This window comes from Nesoenas mayeri, assembly GCF_963082525.1.
Source record: "Nesoenas mayeri genome assembly, chromosome: 10".
In the NCBI taxonomy this organism is placed as follows: domain Eukaryota; kingdom Metazoa; phylum Chordata; class Aves; order Columbiformes; family Columbidae; genus Nesoenas; species Nesoenas mayeri.
The window spans coordinates 7,449,275-7,474,148 of record NC_137560.1 but is presented as its reverse complement, the minus strand read 5'-3'; the positions used below and the strand labels follow the sequence as shown (position 1 = coordinate 7,474,148).

Below are 24,874 nucleotides of genomic sequence, written 5' to 3'. Positions count from 1 at the left end.
ACTTCCTCCATTTGGCCACTATTGCCCTTAAGCCTCCTATCAGGTGAATAGTATTTATCTTCACACCACCTGTGTCAGGGGAGTAAGTGTTATTTGTAGCACTCTAGAGAAGGAGACAGTCAGAGCTGCAGCACAGAGAGTGCAGAACACACGCAGGACTAAAGTCTGGAGCGCAGCTCTGACTGTGCCCCTTGGGTCTTAGACTCGCGTCCTCAATCCTGAAGCTCCCTTTGTCTTCTTTTCTCATCCTCTCCATTCCTGACTTACCTCCTTCCCTCCCCATACGCCTTCCCTTCAAAACAGCAATGATATCAAAGATTATCAGTAATACTTTCATCATAATTCTATGCAAGGAAGTTCTTCAAAAGATTTTTGGCCATGAAGAATGAAAGGTTAAAGCACAGATTTGCCCAGTTTGTTATGGGTTTGCACATTACTGTATAAAAGGCTTTGGCTCACCTGGTGCCCGTGAAGAGTATAGAGAAGTCTTCCTTCTAGCAAGTCCAGAATTTTAAGAGTTGAATCATTGGAAGCAGTAACCAGATAGTTTCCAGAGGGGTGAAAGGAAAGACTGTTTACCACAGCACTGTGCACTAAGGATGGAAAAAACGTATATAATAGTCACTGAGACCAGTTAATATAAGCCCCAAGGCAAAAGAATAAAATAAAGTACAAGCACATTCCAATTTTCTGTTAGAAAGTTTAACAGGAAAATTATCATGGGGGAAACATTCCACAAAAACTCTCCAAAGCACTGGAGAACAAGGGCAGTATTCAATTCTTATAAAAATAGGCACTACTTTATTGAAAGGAAAAAGGAAGCTTTGCCAATTATTCTGGGAGATTTAAGGCTACAAAAGCTTCCAGCATAGCCCCATAATGTAACTATATGGGCAAGTGAGCTATATGATTCTGAGAAAGCTGGACATTGACGTATTTTACTACTGTGGAGCTGCTGTTCTCACTCCCAAGTCATTCTAGACTAAAATCTATATGCTAGTACATTAAGGAAAAGACTGAAATTACAATGAAAGAAAAACTCAGAGTTGGCACCACACAGATTCTTTTGGTTTACGACCAGACTCTAACCAAGACTGAGCTTAAGAGAAACTAGGAAAGAAGAACCAGCAACTTGAAAATAGTCCAGTACAAGCATTATTTCTTCAGACATCCAGTTTGTCTCACCAAAAAATTTCAAACAAGTATGAATATACAAACTATCAAGAGCGTGAACTTCCAGTAGAGCAATGCTTCCTGCATGAAAGACAAAGCCTGAGAGGTATTTTGAAAACAGCTAAGGAAAATACTCCAGGAAAAAAGTCCAACTACAGTTAAATTCACTGCAGCATTAAGCATCTACCTAATGTAGGGCACATTTCCTGTCTCCCCAAACTTTTACGAAACAGGCTATTGAACATATTTAGGAGAACAAGCAGTACTTACTTACACGCAGTTTTCTGGGTGTATTTGACATTACAGAATATTAAGACTGTGCTTGAAAAGGGTTTCACCCATCCAATTATTCTTAATTATACTATGTACCCTCCAAATGTACTGGTATTTCAAAACTACTACTACTAACACAAAGCCCCAATTAAATTTATATTCCCTTGAGAGCCTACTGTGCATTTCCAATGCGAACCGCATGTTAAAAAACCTCAAAATACAATTTTAAGCACAGTAGAACCAATATTATTTTTGCAGATGTGGATTTGAAGCAGAAATCTGAAATTACCTTGCTCAACTGCAGACCAGAACTCTCAATTGTAAAAGACTGCATCTACTTTTTAAACTCTCAGGAACACTAGACACCTCAGCTTAAGTTCTGAGAACATAACTCTTCTTGACCTGGACTACTGAAAAACACAGAAGAAAACCTTAATTCGGCACATGTACCTTCTAAACAGTTACTCTTGTTGGCGAATACTGCCTCTATGACACAGCTCAATCCTCCTTTATCCCCCAAGCCCCATATTACACTATGTATTAAAGGAGAAAAAGTCTACATGGAGTTCCATTTGAAATTTTTATTCAGAATGATTTATAATATTTCTCACCCCATTGGTGTCCATATTCAGATAAAGACACATATTTTGTTAACTAATGCAAGTCTTTAGTTGAAAGAAACAGATGAAGTTAATTATACATCCTCCAAGTTTCAATAATGAATAAAGCATTCCCAGCTTCACCAAAAAAAATATTTACACAATGGAAAGAAATCACACAGACTGTGGCCATGTAAGCAGTTGCAGCTTCTGTGCCCAAAGAGTTCTTGGCTGCTGTAAGCTCAGAGAAAAACCTCATCTCCCTTCTGCCAAACCAGCTCATACCTCCCATAAGACCATTCACAGCACCTCTCCAAAAATTTGCTAACACGTCCTGCAACCTCACTTGGTTTCATGCTGTAAACAATATGTCTGGTGCAGCACAAGGTGGAATCTCCCAGTGACCTGTGGCTACAAGCTCACCCTTCTGCCAGCCAAGCCCAGAAAAATAATGGCCAGTTAAAGGACTTATACTGGGGGGGTTAATGACTAAAATTGAGTCATGCCAGCCTACAGAGTGACTGAGCATACCTGTCCCAAGCCCGACAATACTAATTTTATGTAATCAGTGAATGCAACAACTTAATAAACACCAGCAAGAAGCTAAATTAGGACAGTCTTGATACAGCCACAGTCCCCACTGAACAGATAATGACCATCTAGCTCCATCTGAACCATATAAAAGTACCAATTGCTCTTTTTAAACATCAGTAGAAAGGTTAGAGCTGTTTCCATAGACCTGCAATAGAGGTGGCCCCCCCTAGCTTAGCACAAGGAAAAAATGTCAGGCAATAAACATTGTCCATTTTTGCAGAGCGTTGATCTGCTGTACAGTGTTAGTGCCAAGAAGAAGAGTGAATAAATCATCTGTCTGCTCTCCTGTACAGTAAAAGTGACCAGAACACACTTCACTTAGCTTTAAATAAAACAAGCCAACACTACACAATACAGAAGGTTTTGCAGTTTACTCTCTACTTCCAGCTTTCACTTACAAATGTCACAGCTGGAACAAGCCTTGGCAACAAGCGCAACACTGCTAAAAGACTTACCGGTTTTTGAAAACAATCCAACTTTAACACACAAGAGTCTGTGGCAGGGCTACTTGTCTATTAACTCCTTGATGCAACTCAGTCTTTACAACAGACTTACAATGAAAACCAGGCAGCGTGAGCACGTTCAGAGGGAGGAGATGCCCTCTAGTGGGACTGAGATGGGAGATGGCGGCTTCACATGAAGAGCCACAAAACTAAACCCAATTTAGCCAAAAGGCGCATGTACAAACCCTTGGATGAGCAGGACTAATAATCATCTCCAGAACATGCTACAAATGCTTCAGTTTGTGGCCATAAGTGCATGAAGTGACTGCACATGAATACCACTGCATTGGGCTGGGTTGTTTTTTGGGGATTTTTTGTGGGTTTCTTGGTGATTTTTTTTTTGGGGGGTGCTTTTAGTTCAAAGTCTAATACACAACTAGGATTTACATAGTAGTTATTAAAAATAACATTCACAACAAGAAAATATCACTTCAATAGCAAGAGTGTTAGACTAAAATGCCATTCAGGGGAAAAATAGAATTCCAAGAGAAAAAATAAACCTGGTAGACAAACCACATTAGATCTGGACAATTTAATAGCATTAAGTGGAAAGCAGGAAGAGATGATTTTTGAGCCAAGTTATACTGTGGCTGGAAATACACAGATCTTGCCACTGTCAAAAAGCTGATAAAGTAGGTTAATCTGATACCAAGTATGTAAACGCACTACCTATTTTAGCAACAAGACTTCAGAAAGGCATTTCCAAGTTTTGATATGGGTCACAAGCTAACAATACTTATTATGCAAAGAATCACACTTCAGTATTCATCGTCATAATTCTACCAGCTCAATATTGACAAATTGGAATAACAGTTGTCAAAAGTTTTGGTTTCCATTAGATTTTGTCAGCTATCATAGAACTGGGAGTGATTGTGAGTCCACAAGAATAACTGATTAAAAAAAAAAAAAAGCATTATATGAGAGTTCAAGGAGCTCGGGCAGGTTTACAATTGAAAAAGAGTTCACAGAGTACTCAAGGAGAATACACTTGAGAGAACTACCCCACAAACCAGCAATAAAACACAGTTCAGGAGCAGGAGGCTGATGCTAGAAATAAGGAATACGATTTTCTTTTCCCCGCCGAAGAAAAAGCCCTATTCCAGTGACAGTGGTGTTACCATCAGCGCTTAATAGTCAGATCAGATGTTCGTAAGTGCTTCCATCTATAAGCTGAGAGCAAAAGAACAGCCCTCTACATACAGCACAATTACGAAGTTTGCAGACTGTTTCTACACCACAGCAACCTCTTTTGGAGAGATTGTTGGGTTTTTTTAATTTACTTTTTTATGGAACTCAAAGGACTTCCATGGTCTTCAGAGCTCTGCAGACAATCTGTATGTGCTTCAAAATGAGTTAACTCTCATCGCTCTTATCTACAAGAAGAGGTCTAGTCCTTCACAGGTTGCTGTAAAGGAAGGCAAACCAAAGAACTCTGTTCCTTAAACATAGTTGCAGGCAGCATCAAAGGAAACTAGAGAACTTCTATTGAGAATCTGTAAATCAATTCATCACCATGTGGGTAAAGGGATACACAGGTAAAAGTACTTTAAAATACAATTACAGTTACATAAAGCCAGGAGGACCAACAGCTTTAATTTAGAACTCAATTTCTGTCTCTCAACTTGCAAAGTCAGCAGCAATCAACTGCAGGCTATTCAACTATCCTGTCTTTTCTGCCTGGCATACAGCTATGATGTTGTCACAGCAGGAATTGACAGTACCTGATGTGGGGGGCAGAAAAAACAACACACCAAGCTCCAGCCCCAGCTCTCTGATCTGCTTTACTAGCATGCCAGAAGTAGCCTTCATTAAAAACTAACAAAATTAAGTTTAATAAGCATTTGTATAGGCAGCAGTGCTTGGGAATGTATAGATTTACAAAATACTACAGCAGCCCTAAGAATAGTTAATAGTAAAGGAAAGAAAAGCCACATTTAGGCTCAAGCAACTAGTATGCATAAAACAGGATGATCAAACTCAAAGAAGCTCACAGAGATGGGAAAGGATGCTTTTCTATCCAGTTCTACCAAGTGGTAGCACTAATCAGTTTGACAACAACAGGTACTGAGAGGAGATGCCATTTTGAAGGTAAGGATGAACAGAAGAGATTTAGACTTCTAAATATAAATGCTAGCTACTCCAAGGACAAGCCAACCTGGACAAGTCATAACAAGCTCAAAGCTCATTCTGGAAGCTGATAACCAAAGGAGAAATGGCAAAAAAAAGCTGTAAACATGCATCATGGTATAGAATTGCAATTGATTGACTTTTATTTTCCTCTTTTGTTAAATTTTCCTGGTTTTCTCATTAAGAACCTGAGCTTTGCTTTGCTAGAATGCATTAGATTTGGAGGCAAAGGCTATATTCTTTTTACTTTACATAAATTCCTCAGGAACAGTGAAAACGAGCCAAGGCACATCACAGACAACACCTATGCACACTCTGCAACACAGGACAGTTTCAGCACTGGGGCATTTTTTGCTTTAACATAGGACAGTTTCAGCACTGGGGCATTTTTTGCTTTTTGATGGTGGGCATAGGAGGAAAAATTCAGAACAGAGGGGTTTCACTGCAATATGGGAGAACCAGTCTTGGAGCTGACACAAAGCAAAGCACGATGTTTGGCAAAAAGAGGGCTTCCACTGGCAGTCCTAATCCAGTGCCTCTCTGGAAAAGCAGCAGGTGATGGAGAAACAGTCCTTGGAGTTCATAGCAATTTGTATCAATACATGGAAAGGTGTGATTTTTTTTTTAATATCTTAACTTGCCTTGATAATGTTGAAGAAGCCTGTTCATCCTAACGTCCCACACCTTCACTGTGTTATCTGTACCAGCCGCAGCAATGCATGTACCACTGGGATGAAAGTCCACATGATTCACAAACCTGTAAATTGCAGTTAAATCCAACTGTTTACATTCAACTCTTGCTAAATATCAAAAAGGTCTTTTCAAGAAGGGAAGCTACATCATGATCCACTGAGCATCACAGAAAGGAGATAACCTGAGAGTCTGTATTGCTGAATTTCTCAAAACCTTGTTTATAACCCCAAGCAGACCACAGGATTATACCTAAGCACACTATGTTCCATGTTTTGTGCTACACATGTAGGAGATGTAGATACAAGCCTCCTAAAATATGATGGATCCAACTGTCATAACACTTTCAATTGTTCATTTAATGTTTGCATAATATATGTCTTCTGTTAATTTAACAGTATTTCTAGAGTGGTGTGTACAAGACTGGCCAGATACTTTTCTTGTATTATGCTTAACTAATTTTAAGATGGAGCTTTACTGAATTTGTGCTTGAAATCATATGTTGCCACACAAGTACGGTAAAACCTTCACTGAAGATCATCTTGTAACTGCCCACCCAAACCGTGAAAGAAATTGGATAAAATTAATTATCCTTTGAGTATTCTTCTAAGAACTGCTGAGGAAGTTGAAGTATTTCAATAGGTTGTTTGGACAAGCTATATTCTTAAGAGCACCAGAAAAAACATTGTCTGAATTTGTCTTAATATTGTTGTACATTACCTGGAAAAAACACAACTTTGTACTTAAAATTTCAATGGAGCAAGAAATTAGGAAGACTCCAGTCTCAGTTCTCTAAAGGATTTGTTTTATATTTCTGAACAAATTAACTTCTGCTGTGGCTTAACCTTCTCCATGAAAAAAGCCCTACTCGACAGCTATTTTTTCCAAATACAAATGGGTTTTTTAAAATAACCTTGTTATTCAAAAATTTGAGGATTAAACAAGGCATTTGAGTACCAAATTGCCAGTATAACTTTGCTTTTTTAATTTACTTCAACTCAGAGCAAAAGAAAAAAAGCTTAACTTAACTAGAAGAAAAAATAAAGAATCTAAGCATCTCCAAAAATAAATCAGCATAAGAAAACTACAGCTCAATGTGTTGGACAGTTATCAAAATATAACCCTCAAGGTTCCAATCTGGAGAAGTCATAAAAAGGGTGAAGCCATTCTGGAAGGTCTTTTTGCATCTCGTCCTCTCCTGGCTGCTTTTTTAATAGGTGCTAATGATTTGTTAAGAGGTAGAAATTATTACCAGGACAGGAACCTCTGACTGCAGTCACAAAATCAGGTGTACATTCACCAGGCATCCCTGTTTCAGAAATCCCAAGGACAACCCTCGTGCACCACCATGTACTTACCCCCCATGCTCACAGAAGGAGTGGATACATTCTCTGCTGGTTTTATCCCACAGTTTGACAGTTTTATCATCGCTGGCCGATACTATCAATCGTCCATCAGGAGAGAATCTAAGATAAAGAGTTACAGCAATTAAGAAATAGCCCCAAGAGGTGTTCAGAGTCAGCTGGATTTGGCCACCTGTCCAGGTACACAGGTAAACACACCTCAGTCTTCAAGAAGTCACACTGGCATCAATGAGACTAAAAATCAAATCACTATAAGTTGAGGGGGAAAAAAAGGAAGCTGTAGGTCCTCAAACTATCCCTAATTCCCCAAGTGCATAAAATAACCCTTGGGAAGGTCTTGAGTCTGACTTCAGATCCCCCATCTTACTCCTTTCAGTTTAAATGCATCTCAAGTTGTTTTTCTACCCTGATTCAAAACAGTTCCCACCTTTGCCACAAGCACTCAAGGCAATACAGTCACTCCCAAGATAACAGCTGCAGCAGGAGAAGCTTCATCATTTGAGTGCCTTTGAAGAATGTATTAAGCTCCTATCTCGAAATTTCATATACAAAACAGATCAACACCTCTCTTCAGAGGCACACATTTCACAGGATTAGGACCTGAGTTTCTGACTAGAGAATACCATCAAACACACTGGAAAAGTATTTTCTGCTCTACTGTGGGCACCTGTAGTACTACCGGCCACTGCCACATTCAAGAACAATGAACTTTTCACCTACAGAGAAACTGTGACTTTATCCAAATGTACATATTCGTAAAAACCCCTCAGAACAACTTAGATGGACAACTAAAACTGAAACGGTTATCAGTAATTAATGTTTTTATCATGGTAGCACTTTAAGCATTTTGGAAGGAGCACAGGTGATAATTTTTAACCAGAAGCATGACAAGTCTAAAAGTAACTAAGCTGAAACAAGATAAATCTCTCATTTTGCTTCTGTTAGCAACTCCAAGATGCAGAAGGCTCCACAGCAGGTAAAAGCAACACACAGAACAAATCACTAAGCAGGAAAGTCTCTGCTTGACAAATCATTGAAGAAACACAAAGTGGGTACAGAACTGTTACCTAAAGGGATGTCTCCGTATGTTACCAACACATTTCAATCATTAGACACACATGAATCATCCTGAATACAACTGTGTTACACAAGACCACGATATTCAGTCTCTGCTTTGAGGGATAAATCCCCATCTCTATTTGCCAAAAATCTGTACTTACCTGGCACAGCGAACCCAGTTTATGTGTTGACTTAGTGAGAATAAAAACTTCTGTCTGTGAACCATCCACACTTTGACTGTTTTGTCATCAGAAGCTGTAACTAAGGACTGGCCATCGCTGGAGAAATGAACACTTCTTACAGTTGCCGTATGAGCCTTGAACACAGTAGATTCTCCTTTGCTATACAGAAGGAAACAGCACTTTAAAACCGCACAACAGGGTAGCAAAGACATTCTGTACCTGAAAACACAAAGATTCTGTATGCTGAGCAGTGCTGTGGAAACCACATGTGCTTCTTACATTAGGAAGAAACTGTTGATCAACCCCAAACAAACTCAAGCTTCATGAGTTTGAATATGAATACATAGCTAAAAACAGTTGTTCTGGTTCAGTCCAACAGGAAACTACCCATATTAACTATAAAGGGGCAAAAATGTTATTGTTAACTTGTGCAGCCATTTAAAACAGCATTTATGGAAACATCGATACAGAAGATGCTGAGATCCTGCACTGTTACCAGGTCCCTTGCTGCACAGCAGGCAAGGAGGGAGGTGTTTTCATAGTTCATGCAGACAGAGCCAAGCAGGTGATTACCTCATCACAACTGTTCCCATAACTGCTCGTGCTCCAGCTGGAAAATTCCCTTGTGGAATCACACAAGAAATAACACAACTGAATTCAGCACACCTGATGTTGTACAGCTTCGAGCCAGCTACATTAACACAGCCAGGCGAAAGACAAGGTATTGTTATTCTTCTTTACCCGTCATTTCCAAATAAATGCAAGAGGCATTCTTCTCGCAGATAAACACAAGGCATTTTCAGAAATCCAAAGTGCAATAGCTTTAGAGATCCAACAGGTATATGGAATTCTTGGTCCAAAAATACATCATCATGTACTGTACTACCAGGAGCTCCATATTCTCAGACAGAAGAGAAGAACAGAAAGACATGGTGGTTTGCTCCCTTCTCCATAAGGATTTAATAGGCTTTACACTGAGGCTGAGGACTACTAAATCTGTAAAGGTCAAAAAATAAAAATACTACACACCTTCCAGCAAATATTCCCTCCCTCAGAAATGCTGAGAGCTGCCTAGACTTATTTAATCCTTTATCTGCCAGAAGGCAAGAAACGGTAAAGGCTGCATCTCAGGAAAGTTTTCTTTCTGTCCAAAACCACAGAACATCCCCAAATCTGATCAAAAACAAAATTCTGTCAGCGTGGCTTACAAAAAACAATTCCCAAAGAAAGAAATCCACACACCAGGTGGCATTAACTCCTTCAATAACATATCTCCCTTGGAACAGACTGCAAGTTTTCAGATTCTTTGGAAATAAAGTCCTGGCGCTCAGATTATGGGGCAGCTTCTCCCTCCCCTTTTAATGATAACACTTTTTTGTTTGTTTGTTTTTATATTTAGAGTAGATAAATTGACAAAGAACACTAAATAAACACAGATTAATGGTACCATGCACCAAGGTATTCACAATCTGCATAACAATAACTCCCTTTCCACACTGGCCCTTTTCGGACACGAGTGTCACTGGTACAGATCAGAGCATGGAGTTCACGTGCCTGAGCAACCAAGACAGAATCACCCAACACAAGCCAAGTTTCCTCATTACATCTTGGTCCTTTCTAAAAATGCAAACGTTGGCTGAGAAACCTAACAAGTTTGCACTGTTAATATATTTCCAGCATTCTGTGTTAGCAGCACAGTTCTGGAGACAGCAAAATGACACTGTCAGTCTCTTTCTTCAGAGGAGATTGATGAGCAGCAGGTTACATTGTAGCCATAATCCACCATGTGCCTTTTAATAATATATATGCTAACATGTCATTGTGATGATTCAGGACAGTTTAACTAAACTGATATGATTAAAATTACAACTGCAAACTTTAGTTCTATTTCACTATAAATTAAAATATTTAAAAGTACTTATATCACAGATTTTTAAAAGTCACTTTCAGAACCTATCAGTTCCAAAGCAGAGATTTCTTATGGTGTAACAGATCATAGATTGAAGCTTCCAATGGGTAATTTTAACCATAAGAACTCATCAAAAACAAACAACTAGAACTGCTTTTCCAGGTTCCTGAAGCTCCTGTTAGAGCTGTCCCATAAGACAGCTGTTCTTTCCCTCCAACAGACCTCAGTCCCGTAGCTGGAGAACTGTTATTAAGAAGCAAGAAGAAATCCCAAACCATTGTTAAACACAAAAACAGAGGCAGAAGGGAATAGATACTTACACACTGGGAATCCATAAACGGACTGTTTTGTCTCTAGAACCTGAAGCCACCAGGTGACCAGAGGGTGAAAACTGAACACACATCACTGCATCTTTGTGGCCCACAAAGCGATAGGCTCTCATCTGAGGTTTCATACTCCAGATCATCAGGCATGAATCCATCGAGCCACTTGCTGAAACAAAAAGGCAAACCAAAACCAAACTTGCAGTAGTTCTCCAATTACAGTGAAACTACATTTTACATTCAGTTCACCACCACAGCTTCCAGCAATCTCAAACACATCATCCTTTGCATTTCACCAATGTATTGCATACTGGATATTTCATCAGTAATTCAAATAAAACAAAGTCATGCATTGGCCTGGATTGACAATTCCACTTGCAAGAGTCAGTTCATGCAGCAGCTGCAGAGGCAAAAGCCACACAATTTGCAAAACCTCTTCCAAACACATACAGAGTAAGGAAACACTTATGAGGCCTGTGGCTGAAGGTTATCTCATCACTTTGTTATTAGGAAGCAGCTGCAGCAGGTTAAATATCAAGCAACACACTACAGATCAAGCAGAGAAGCTCTGTGACAGTTGATGACTTAAAGGCAATCCAGCTACATTCCCCTCTGACATCTCTCTTGTTGCTGCAAAACATTGATCAAAGCCAGCTCAGCAGCTCTTAACAATTTATGAAAATCCAAGCTTGCAAAATGATGAGAACGGTGTTGAGTTTGCCACTAGCAGGAGGGCTCAGCAGGACTTGGTGGCAGGTATGAGAGGCTTTAAGGAACTACAGATGAGGTCCCTCCAACTACTCGCACCTACTCTTCCATTCTCATACCTATAATCACCCGTGGAAAGAAAACTCAACCAACAACCACTGCAACTTGCCCTTAGTCTCTTCCTGCTGTTATCTGCTATCTTTTCCTTTCCACCTCCCATGTCATGTGCTTGACTCATGAGATTCTGAAGTTCTTTTTCGCCCATTTCCATCCCCCCCCCCCCCCAAAAACCCAACCAAACCTAGAGGACTCAGTCTTTTTATTCTATTAAGTTTCTGCCCCAATCCAGTAACAATAACAGTTACTGCCAACTTGTCACATATGAGCAGTATCATACTGAAGAGCTTTATTGAGATGTCAGAATATTATTTTCCTTAATTTTTTTTATATCAGTCCTGGGGAAGTTCTGATATTGCAACTTAATATCCTTGTCAGACAATGACTTAGTGTTGTTATGACTAATGTTTAAATCTCTTGACACTAGGCTATGTGCTCAATCTACTCTTACACAGTTGTATCTCCTTAAATTTTTATATCACTAAGGAAAGGTGTTACTGTATGAAATACAAAACCAAACCAAACCAACAAAGGAACTGACATATATAAGGTTTTTTGTTTCCCCCTAGGGGACATGCATAAAATGGGCACATATTAATCCAGAATCAATAGCAGGAAAGGAGATGACTTATTTTTGTGTTGAAATCACTGTGAAATAGAAGAACATTTCCAGCAAAATCTATCTAGTATTTTGCCATAATGCTAAGGAACTAAAACACTCTTGTATTTATGATACTACCATATCAGAACCTACCATCAAACTGATCTTTTTGTCTAGGAACATCTCTGGAGATATGCCCCACTTGGCACTCAGGTAAAGAGAAACAAATGCAGCCTGGGTTTGTCAGCAGGCTAAAATGTGTGTGTGTGTGTTCTATATCTGCCTATGGAAAATCTACAAAGTTTTCTGTTATTTAGGCATTAAAATTGATTTTAAGGGGTGTTTTTACTGCCTTTGTTTGAGACTTTAAGTTGCTGTGGGTATATGTTTGCCTTTTTCCCCCCCCCCACAGCACTGGGGTCCCAGTGCTACAGAATTCACACATTATGTCAGGCTTTAAGGGACGAGCAGCTCTTTGGTTTTCACTGTGTTGAGGGTGATGATGGGACCCAAGCAGGGGAGTTTTACACTGAAGTGGAATTCACTCATGTTTGGAAACCTGTTTGCTGGTATTCCTGGCAGGGACTGCTATTGTTCCTGTCAGACGGGGAGGGGGATGTAGCTTGTGTGAAGTTCAGTGTCACAGAGGTGTCCGGCAGCTCTCACTGGAGAGGTGCAGCTGTCAGGCTGGAGCTGTCCACTGCCTGCAGCAGCAGCACGTCCTGCTGGGGTGTGAGGCAAAGGAGGGAGCCTCTGAGGATCAGATGAGTTGTGTTTGCAATGGATTTAGCATGCACATCTGAATTCTGTCCCCTACTTGTATGACCCTTTGCTCTTGCTTCCGCGGGAGATCTTGAAAAAGCAGCATCTGTTCCACAGGACAGCTACCTTCCCTCTGGAGTTTCCCTCCAGCCCTTTCTCTTACTTCTTGTCTTTGGAAAGTGCCTTTGTCCTCTCCTATTCCTTTCTCAGAAGCCCAAGAGTAAAGGCAATTTGTGGTGCCATCCCTGTGGTTCAACAACAGGATTTTTTTCAAAGCACATAGAAATGCTCACCCTGAAATTCTCCAAAATCTCTTCATCATGAAAACAAGTTCTTTACTCCTGTAGAGCTCAGCACCTCCACTGTTCCCTCCACTTAACTAAAAAAAGATAAGCTCGTTTTTTATCACCTGGCCATCAAAAATCAGACAATTTACCCAGTTGTTTCTTATTGAGACTGAAGTCCACACTAGTGACAGCATCTCTGTGGCCTTTGAAGTGTCTCTCCAGAGATGGATCTTCCTAGAAGACAATAATGTTCAGACACCATAGATTAAGAACCATGTTTGCACAATAAAATAATTTTATTGCAATGACAAGTGAACCAAGTCACATATCAATCCCATAAAAAGTTGATTAGAGATAAGAACACCATGCAACACACATTGCAAGTTTCAAATGTATTGGTAAACTTTAAAACAGGCAAATTACCCAAGCTGATGACCCCCCTGTATAGTAGGTTACTTGCTCAAATCATTAATGCATTTGTACAACACACGGCTGGTGCAGAGAGCCCAAAGCTGACTTTGGAACAAACCAGTCATGTTGATGACCACCTGAGCAGGCACTTAGGCTCAACTTTGCCCTGACAGCTGCTCATCTCAGCCTAGGAGTAGCCAAGAGGCCACTGTTTGCACAGAAGGGACAAATTTGCAAGAGTTAACACACCTGTTGAAACAGGTAGAATCAGAACTGCAGCAAAACAGGACCCACTACCTTTCCCTTATGTCTAGAAAACACAGCATATTCCTACACAGCACCTTGCTGCAAAGGCCAAACAAAGCCTGAAGTCAGGGAAAACAAACAAACAAAACACTGAGAGAACCGTTACAAGAGGTTGCAACACATGAAAATTGCCCAGATACCAGAACAGGCTGATCAGCCTCCAGTACATGCTCTCACACACAAAGCCTCTGCTTCCCTGGCAACCCCCACTACGGCCTGTCTGTTCCCCTTCAGGATCTGACTGCAGCCTCAGCTGCTCAAACAAGCACCCACGCCAGAAGAACAGGACTGACATCCTCCCACAACAGCCCACCCCAGACGCAGAGCTGTCCCCAGACACAGACTAACGGCAGTTGCAGCAGCACCCCAAGGCCCAGGGCTACCCCAGGTTCCCCCCTAGTCCCAGTGGCATGAGGCCACTCCAGACGCAGGGCTGTCCCTGCTAAACAGCCCAGCACTAAGTGTCCCCCAGACCCAGAGGTGCTCCCACCACACCCCCAGGGCTCCCCCTGCACAGCACAGGCCCAAAGCAGCCTGGAGAAGAAGAGACTAAGACACCTCATCAGGGTTACAGCTTCCTCACAAGGCGAGAAGGAAGGGTAGGAGCAAAACTCTTCTCTTTGGTGACCAGTAACAGAACCCAAGAGAACGGCAGGAACGTGTGCCAGGGCAGGTTTAGGTTGGACATGAGGAAAAGGTTCTTCACCCAGAGGTGCTGGACACTGAACAGGCTCCCCAGGGAGGTGTCACAGCCCCAGGCCTGACAGTGTTTGAGAAGAGACTGGACAACGTCCTCAGACACACGGGGTGAACTGTGGGGTTGTCCTGTGCAGGGATAGGAGTCGGACATTCTATGACTCTATGAAACCGCCCCAGGCCCGGCCTGCCCTCTTCTCCCCGCCAAGCTCCAGGGCCCCCCAGCAGCGTCCTAACGGCCCAAGGGCCACCCTCACCAAACCCCAAACCCAGGGGCCCCAGGCACCACCCCCCTCCCGCTGCCAGGGTCCCAACCAACCCCCAACCCAGCGGCCACGGCCCCCCGTCCCCTCCAGCGCCCCGCCAGGCGTCCGGGCCACCACCGGCCCAGCCCCAGCAGCACCGGCCCGGCCGCCCCTCACCAGGCACCCGGCGGCCATGACACCTCCCGCGCGCCGCAGTTCGGTTCGCGCGCCCCGCAGCAACGGTTCCGCCCTTAAAGGGGCCGCGGCGCCGAGCCGGAAGGGGCGGGCGGGGACGCTTCCGGCCGCGGTGGGGCCTGGGCACTGAGGCGGGGCCGCCATTACAGGTCCGGGAGCTGGGCCGGGGTCCGACCTCATCTTCACCGTCCTCCTGCTCCGCTCGCCGGTCGGCCCGTGCAGCCAGCCCGGATGGGAGCGTTGGGAACGGGCCTCATGGGCCGTACCGTGCCAGTGAGCTGGCACCTAGGGTGCTCAGCGGTGTCACCAACATCTTCCCTCCCTGTTAAATCAATCAGTCTCTACAGTATGAAAGCGTATGAGCTTTGTAAATACATAGCGGTTCACGTTATACGGTGCAATTTACAGGGGTGATGACGTTTTACTGGAGAATGTCATTGTTCCTGCTACAGTAAAACAAGCTCCAGGCCCTGGGTGTGAGGCCTGTGCTGTGGGAGCTCAGAGCTGCTGAGGGACCGGGGACACGCCAGAGCACAGAGACACACCAGCAGCCCAGCCCTCCGCACAGCTCTGGAAACACCCAGGGCTGGGGCTCTGCAGCTTGGAGGAGGCTGAGGGGTGACCTCGTTACTGTTTATAAATATGTAAAGGGTGAGTGTCAGGAGGATGGAGCCAGGCTGTTCAAGGCAATGGCTGCAAACTGGAACACAGGAGGTTCCACCTTAATATAAGAAGAAACTTCTGCTCGGTGAGGGTGGCAGAGCCTGGCCCAGGCTGCCCAGGGGGTTGTGGAGTCTCCTTCTGTGCAGACATTCCAACCCGCCTGGACACCTTCCTGTGTAACCTCATCTGGGTGTTCCTGCTCCATGGGGGGATTGCACTGGATGAGCTTTCCAGGTCCCTTCCAGTCCCTGACATTCTGTTGTTGGAACAATAACGGACTCAGCATTCCGATTCAATGTGAATCACGCAAAAGCCATTTATTACAGAAACAAGCCTCCTTATATATGCAACTATATTCTAATCACGCGTCCACACTCCAAGCATGGATTCGCTAAATGAGTGTCATGGGCTGTCCACGCGCTGGAGTCTCACTGATGATAGGTCCGATGACTCACGCCATGTGGAGGCCCTGTACGCCCCTCTTTCTCACAGCAGGTTCTGTTCTCAGCTTCTCAAAGCGGCCTTGAGATTCCTTTTGAACCTGACTAATTCAACAACAAATCTTTATCTCTCAAAACCCCTCCACATTCTGTGATTCTGTGATTCCTTGGAGCGAACACTTCAGCACCTCGAGGTGCTGGAGCGAGGCCAGAGAAGGGCAATGCCCAAGCAATCAAGCTCTCCAATTCTCAGAAAACAACTGGTCATGTAGTTGTTTAAATGCATATTTTTGCCTTTTATAGCTTTTTTTCCTTTTTTAGGATCGATATCTTTAACCGAAAAGTTCCCTCATGCAGGGTTAAAAAACATTTGCTTCCTTAAGGAGAGCTGCAGCTTTTCTTCAGATGGCCACCTGAGGGCAGGCACAGGCCTCTTCCAGCCTTCCGTTTTCTAGATACAGAAATAAGCAGGAAAATGGGATTAAACGCAACATGATTTCATTAAAGATGAATCACGCCAAACTAGCCAGCTTCTTTATTCAGACTACCATAACTCTGGGTGAAAAAAGCGTTAAGCAAGCCTCTTTCAAATGCCACTTCCCAGCTTGTGACCTAGACATTATACAGTCATTCTCAGCAAGTCCTTCCCTGGCGTTATTTGTGTGACCACAGGAAGAGACCAGAAGCCCCAGGACCTGCCACCTCTACCGAAATGACAGAGCCCAGCGTTGACAGCCTTGCCAGAGCTACGTCCCCGCATGCCGCAAGGCAGCGCGCAGCCACACTGGGCAGCAAAGCTGCTGCACAGCATCACACCCACCCAGAGTTCAGGTCGGTCATTCTTGCATGAAATTACAGCTCACCTTTGACTTCAAGCTCAATTCAGAAATCCCTGAACTTCTCTTTAGAGTAAGTGCGTCTAAGTATAGCAACTAAATTGAACGTTTACCAGTTCTTGAGTGTCCTGTTAATATTTAAACTGCTGACCATGCCAGATTCTATACGTAATTTTGCACTTTTAAGAACTGAGGACTGTGCTAGGCTTCAGAAAGCTACCAGGAGAGCATTTTCCTGGAAAAGCTGAGGTTCTTAATGAGTGGGAAGAAGTTATACGCCATCTACAGAGGAAGCACAAAGAGATGATTTGGTCAAGGCAGCGTGACAAGCTAAGATGGAACCAGCAACTACACTCAGCTCTCCCAGTCACTAGCAGCACTCTCAGAACAAAGTCATCCTGTCTCCATGACCACCATGATCCCAGCATGGGTCTTCCACAGCTGTTTTGTGTCCCATCCCAATATGACCTAGAGATGGAGGCCTTGAGCAACCAACCCTGCGGTGCTATGGCAGTTGTCAGCCTAACAGGCTGGGATGGGACAGCCACCCTGTTGTTGCCACTCTCCACCCAGAGAGCACAGCAGGGCACACAGCTACAAGGAGCCAGGAATTGCAGGTGAAGATCAGTGTAGTCCAGGCACTTGCTCTCCCTGTGTCCCTCATTCCCGCTGTGGAAGGAGGCAGCTGCAGTCAGCTCAGGCACCAGCGAGGGGACCAGGTCCACCAGGGAGCTCACCTGATGACAATTACATGATCCAATTGCTTCCATGGGGAGATGCAGCCTCACATCAGCTGAAGATGTAGCTTGCTGCCACATCAGTGATTTTCTCTCTTACTAATTACTTTGTCCTCCCATGTGTACCAAACCCATTTATTTATAGCACACAATCTTCTTCTCCCACCTGCCTTTGTGCTTATTTTCCTTTTTTACGGAGTTAAGACAGGAAAAAAAAATATTTTCCTCAAGTAAATCTCTCACTGACCTAAATGCAAATTTGTTCAAGCAAATTCAGAAAGCTTTGATCCTGTGTAAGAGAGGAAAAAGGAGAGGAGCAGATTTTACTGCTATCAGAAGGGATCTTTACTGCTGCGTAACAACTGGGCCATGAAGCAAAAGTCACCCGGGTTTCAAGAGGAAGCTCAGCCAAAGGTCACGTGGCTGTCCTAGTGCTGTTATCAGAACCTTGAAAAGATGGAGGAAGGTGATGTGAGCTGATTATGGCAACAACTGGAAAAGGCTGACGGGGCTGGGGAGCCCATCACCCTCTTCCATGCTCAGCATCCAGGGGTGCGCCGCTGTTGTAAAGCAAAGGGTCAGCAGAGTCCAGGCTATGGAGCTCCTCAGGCTACCAAGGGAACATTTGTCTCTCTCAGATCCAAAGCATCTGATACGCACAGAGCCAGAAAGTGCCCCATTAATTGTGATACTGTATTTTATTTGCTGCCTTGCCTTTGCAGGTGATTTGAATAGCATTCATTGCTCATCCATACAGCTGAAGTGGTGAGGGGAAGGGTGACAAGGGGACAGAGACATACTGACACCAGCACAAATCCTGGGTGCCAGAGGAATACACTGCTGCTCCCTGTGTGACCTCTACAGCTCTTCAGCCATCCAAGAGTGGTGGAGAGAAAGGAGCTCATACATGCCTGCAGCTTCCCAAGCTGGCTTAAAAGAGGAGAAAGATTCAGGAGTGAGAAATCCTGGCAAGCTGGATCCAGCCAGAATCCTATTGGCAGCTTTCTGGGCATCTACGAAGCTGTCTCTGACAACTTACTTTGGTTCTAGCATCTTAAGCCACTGTAAGATCTTCAAATCTGTTACATGAATGTAAATCAAACACACTTTTAAAATATCTCCCAGTACAGTTGGCTCCAGACATGGAGCTGATCCTTCTGGACACATGCACCTCTTTGGGCCATAGCTTTCCCCTTCTGCGGTATGATTAAGCCCTCTCTTCCCCATATTACAGGCCAGACCCAAACTCCTTGGCTCCACAGGCATTTTTGTTTATTGACATTTAGGTGCTTGCTAAGCATGCAGAGCCTCTCTGCCAATCTTGCTGACCGAGGGCAGGCAACTGCTTTCATTCCTGAACTTTCTCTGCTGTTAACTGCAGGGGTGAGCGCAGTTCAGACTTCACTGAACTCACAGTTGCGTCAACCCAGAACCCAAAGGGCACAGAGACTGGTACTAGGAAAATGCTAACTGAGTTCATAGGAGTGAAGCTGAGACCTTTGGGATACTCGTGGGGCATGTTCCCAGTGTCCGCACCTGGCAGGGACATTGCCACACAAAGCCTGGCACAGGCCTGGCCAGAGGAGCTAATGCTGCACAGTCCAGCACCACCCACCTGATAAACCACAATGGTATTAGCAGCCTGAACAGTGCTTGAGGAGCGTGCTTCAAGGCCTTCGTCTTGCTCCATTTGGCTAGTTTCCAACCAAAATTGATCACTGGGCTGCATTACAATTCACCTTAATTTTTAAGCCCATAATATTGTTGAAAATCTTTGTCCCAACATATCCAAAGTCTGAGTCCTCACTCTGCAGATTAGAGGAGCCTAGAAGTCTGCCCCTGATAATGGGTATGGAGTTTCCACACAAAGCATTACAGGGGATCCACACCCAGCCATGCTGAGAGCAGAGTGGGCAGGAGGATGTAAAGCTTTCTAGAGAAACTCCTGTTGACAGCACTGGGTCTGGCCAGCACAGGCAAGCACACAGACCTCTGGTCCTTCTTGTAAAGCTCTACGCTGCTAGTGGCCTTGTGCCTCCTGAAGACCCAGGGTGGCCACCTGCTCTCCTTCCCAAACCAATGCCACACGCTGCAGAGGGGAATGGCAGATCAACACAACCAGGACCAACCACACACCAAAACCAAGTATCTGTTGCATTTGCTGCCTTTACATGGTGAAGGGAAAGATGCATCTGTTTGCAAAAATTCAGATCATCTCTGGTTCAAACCAGCATTAACTATTATATCTACCTTGCTGCAGCTTTCTGCTCCTCTCTGAACAACCTTGTAGAGCTACTAAAGTCAGACCCTTCTGCAGTGAATTTAACTGCATGAGGGGAGAGTGGTCCTTTCCATTTCCAAGCTAGTTCGAGGCAGACGGAACTGGAGAGGTGGTGCAGTCCACTCCCACCACCCAAACCAGTTCCTTCCTGGCACAGATCATTTCCCCTTCCAACGTCTCATCCTCAGAGAAAGAGGCACCTGGCTGCTCTTCTTGCAGTGTCAACAGGAGCTCTTGGCACTACCACGACACAGTGCATGTTAGTGCTGGGACTTCTGCCTTGCCAAGGTCACTAAAGGACAAGTAGGAACATAAAAGCCACAGAACTATGTAACAGTGTTTTCCACTGTCCAAACAGGACAGGGCAACTGCAAAGGTTTATTGTTCAAACAGTTTATTACCAATTCTATTTGACTCCATTAATTACTAACTCTATTAGACTCTATTTCTTACAAACTCTATTAGACTATTTATTTCTAACTCTATTAGACCATTTTTCTTTCTGATGCTTTTAGGCTGTGTTCACTCTGTAGTGACTATCTCTGTGCTCTCTACCATGTGCCACACTGGGTCCAGCACTGTTGCCGGCAGCCACAGCATTGGTGACACAGGTGCAGGGTGACAATGTGGGGCTGTTGTGCTTTGGCTGTGGGGTGGCATTGGCACGGCAAGGGCTGCTGCCAGCACCGGCACTGCCAGTCCAGGGGCCCAGCTCCACATTCAGGCACGATGCAGACAGGGCTCTTGTTCTGTGTCCCGCTCCTGGCTGGCACCTTGCCAACAGCTGGGGACAGTCCCTCTTAAAGTTGGGGCTATAATAGAAGTGTAGAAGCTAAAAAAAACGCAAAGGGGAAGAGTTGCAAACAGTTTGCAACTGGGAAACACAAATATACGAGAACTAAGGCTTTTAATCACAAAAGCCAAACTTGGATATTGAAAAGGACTCTTAGGGGTGTTTGAAACCTCAAGCATGGGCTGTCTCAAACATTACAATATAGTTAAGACATGGATTTTCACCTGAGAAATGCCCTGAGAAAGACATGAAGGCGAGGACATGGCCATCTTCATCTCCTCTGTTGCCAAGGCTTATTAGATTTGAACATCAGTGTCTCCCACCAGTTCCTGTGCAGAGGAACGGATGTACCTTTCTAGGAGCAGAAGCAGCTGCTTCTTCTGCTGGAAATTCATTCCCAGAGACAGACAAATTGGGCACCTTTGGCAGTTCACGCAGTGCATGGAAACTTTCCATGCTCTCCATTTCAAAAACTCTCCCAGGTCCTCTCCTTGCTAGTACTTCCTCTTCAAATGTTTCTTCATTGATGGCAACAAAAACTCCATCCATCATCAACCCACTGAATAGACTGAAACTCACTGCTGCTGGCAATTTTCCAGAGTTGTTCGAGAAAGGAGAGGTCTTAGGCTTCACCAGTGTTCTCCTTGGAAGAAGCAGCAGTGTTTCTTTCAGTAGTGCTGTCCTCACTCCAGGTTTGGAAAGGTTCTTCTTCCATCACTGTTTCTACAGCAGTGTCCCCAGCTGCTTCATCATCCCAGAGAGGCAGAAGTTGGGCCTGACAACTCTCCCAGCACGATGCTTGTCGGAGGCAATAGCTCATCACTCACCAGCCTGGCTGTCAGTCCCGGTGCTGGCCTGTTATGCTCCCTCTCAGCTTCTATGTGCAGCTGGAAAGTTGAAAACATCCTTGGTCTCCCTGGCAACAGCCAGAACATCAGTGAGTCCTCACAGTCTTTTCATACCAACTTGAAAACACAGCCTAGCTACTGGAAAGAAAAAATTACTTCTGTCCAAGGCAAAGGCATGGGGAGTTCTGTGTGTTATCACGTTATTCTCATATTTACTTCACAACAAAAGACTGCTAACTACTCAAATGAAAAGATTCTGACTACTATGAAGAAAATTAACTCAATCGCAGCAAAATCAGCACAACAACTCCCTTTAAAACCATCCAGTCTCATTTGGGCTTGGCCTTTCTTCTGCAACCATCACTCTAGCCAGTGGGGCTTGGTCCTGCCAGACACCAACAAAGGCTGACTGGTACCAGCTGGTGCCAACTGCAAGTTCTGATGGGGCATTCTCAAATGTCACTGTGGCACCTGTGCCTCACGGCAGTGACATTGCAGGGTGGCACCCATGACCTGGCAGAAGGGAGCAGCCAGAGGAGAAATTGCTGAAGAGCACTTGTTGCTTTTTACTCCCAGAGCCACCGGTGGTGGGACCCCAGAGCCCAGAAGTTAGTGAAGGACTGCAGGCAACAAGAGGACCGTGTTGTGCCCGGCTGCATCCAGGAGTGGGTCCCCAGGGAAGAGCAGGGACGGCTGCAGCTTTGGGACCCCAGTGACCCCATTTCCGAATTTGCTGTAATTCACTGGAGAAACATCTCACAAGCCTTGGCTGCACGTTCTTTAAAAGCCAAGCAAAATACTTCCACCTCTAAACACTGCAAGACTGCACAGTAGTAATTTCCAGTCTCCCCAGGAACTGATAGTATTTTTGCTCCAAGAGAAGCATTATGCTGATCCTTCACCAGCCCATTATTCCCTCTGAGCTGCACAGCCACTTTCAGAGGAGCCCAGCATACAGCCCAGCCCACCAGGACAGTCAAGCTGTGCCTGCTATGCATTGTCATAACCTTTGTCAGAGCCACCAGGCCCCTTCGTGCTCCAAGCATGTGATTCCATGACATGCTCTGTCCTTCCAGTGCGCTCTGACCCTGGTACCATCTGCATTGTGCCCTTCATCCTTTGGCTTCTGTAGCCCTGGAGGAGTTTAACTGGGAGGAAGACGTTCTACCTTTTGTTTATTTGATGAGAAAGGGGAGGAGGTGCATGAAGAAAATTGCCCTGAAATACCCTCTCTGGATTTGAAGAGCTGGCAACAGTTTTTCCTGAGCCAGCTTTACGTGTTCAACATAAGCTACACTGACCCAGTGCTCCAGACACATAAAGCTCCTTTGGGCCAACTTCTAGAGATCTGTGAACAAGGTCTCCTCATATGCCCTGAGATCTGTCCTGCAGTTGGAAAAGCTCTGTGGTAGCAAACTAACCTTCCAAAGGGGCTATGAATACTTCTGCCGAGCAAGGGGAAAGGGCTTCTCTTGTTGAAACACATTGCAGCAGGTTTTGTGCAGCATAAACCTTCTTCACACCAGCAGGATTGATGTAAAGGATGGTACCTGGTATCTGAGCTCCTGCTTCTCTCTCTCTTGCAGCCCAGTGTGAGGCAGGTTGGCTGCAGCACTTTGTGAGCTCTGTAACAGGGGAGGCTATTTCTAAGGTGACAGGGATCCAGCAGACAGTCCAGAACAACCCCTGAGCTCCCCTTGTTAGCAGTCCCAGGTTACTGTTCTTTAATGATCTGTTCTAAGCATTGGCTAAGTTTGGAAATGGTGCTAAAAGCAGGCTTGCTGCTATCATGCCAACAAATGAAGAGCTTGTCAATATGGGGAGATTCACCAGCAGCAGGACAAACGTTACTGTACAGTATTTCCTCTATAGAATGGTTTATACCCAAGCATGAGTCCTTCAAAAGGCTGTAATAGAGCTTTAATACTGCATTAAGTGCTTGGAAATGGGAAGAGCAGAGGGTATTTCACTGTCTAGCCTCCAACTTTTGCAAATCGATGTGAAAACTTCACCCAAAACACAGATTCAACTAACAAGCCAGTTCCTAACATGATCTGACTCTTGAAAAGTGTCCATATTCAGCTTTTGACTTTCACTTTACCTCCTGAAAATCCTCAGCAATTTAGGTTTGCTCAGAGGGTGAAGGTCACCAAGTGTTCACAAAAGCAAAGGAGCAGCAAGCAATGTGCAGTTTCTGGCAGCAGGGAAAATCCTTTGGGGTGGAAAGCTGGGACCCAGTGATTGCAGCCACCTCTGCCATCAGGAAGCCACTTGTGTTTCCTCCTGCAAAAGCAGAAAGGGGAAGAAAGGAGCTCATTTTCACAGGAAGATGGACAAGTCTAAAAAAGAGGTGCTACAGCTGCAATGAGTTTGAGATGCGCTGCTTTGAGTCATCCTGAGGTGTAGAAGCCACTGTCCCCTGCAGCACCTCAGGCCTTCTCAGAAGGACTTCTTTCCCATCACAAGGCACCCAACCCTGCATTTCTTGGTCAGGTTGACTCCCTCTTGGAGAGCAAACACATTCCTCCACCTCTGCCTTTCAGGTCAATGCCAGGTCCACAATGCACCTGACACATAAACCAAGCCCTATCAAGACCAAGAGCACTCTTGTCTATCACTGTACCTTGACCCACTGTACAAGATCTTTTTTTATCAGCTCCAGGAGATATGGCAAGCAGCTGGGACCCAGGCACCACGGAAGGAAGGACAGATTATCAGGCATCTCAAAAACAAAAAACCATCAGAAAAGTTAAGCTTGAACCAGGTTAGGCAGACAAAGTCCATATCCCCTGCCAGGAGGATGAGAATGCAAACAGTGAATGCCTGTATCTGAGGGAGAGATTTTTTCCCATCACAGCAGAGGAATGTGTTTTAAGTAGCTGGGTTTTGGCCTTCTGTTTTGTTTACTCTTCTGAAGACAAAACCAAAAGCGATGCCATATCCCGCTTTACTGAAGCACAGAAGGATGCACCTGGGAAGGGAAGGCAGAACATTTACATGCCCAGACCAGTCTAAAGGGAGAGATGCACAAACCCTCCTGCTCAGCCTGCTGAATACGTAGATATTTGTCTACACAGCCTGCTACCACAGCCAAATGGAAAATACCTGCTGGACTTTGGGATGCTCCAAGCAGCTAGGAGAACAGGGGGAAT

The 24,874-nt window shown here is 44.4% G+C and overlaps 1 protein-coding gene across 1 annotated transcript in view; it reads right to left on the bottom strand.

Annotated features, from left to right (window-relative positions):
* The window catches only part of POC1A (POC1 centriolar protein A), a 52,775-nt gene extending 37,603 nt beyond the window's left edge, over window positions 1–15,172 (bottom strand). Inside the window, exons 1-7 of the mRNA XM_080350747.1 lie at window positions 15,107–15,172; window positions 13,421–13,505; window positions 10,794–10,965; window positions 8,544–8,723; window positions 7,318–7,425; window positions 5,911–6,026; window positions 460–593 (exon numbers count right to left, since the gene is read on the bottom strand). Of these exons, the coding sequence (XP_080206873.1) occupies window positions 460–593; window positions 5,911–6,026; window positions 7,318–7,425; window positions 8,544–8,723; window positions 10,794–10,965; window positions 13,421–13,505; window positions 15,107–15,124 (813 nt within the window). The 5' untranslated portion in view covers window positions 15,125–15,172. The remainder of the gene's footprint in view (window positions 1–459; window positions 594–5,910; window positions 6,027–7,317; window positions 7,426–8,543; window positions 8,724–10,793; window positions 10,966–13,420; window positions 13,506–15,106) is intronic.
* Window positions 15,173–24,874: the final 9,702 nt, after the last annotated feature.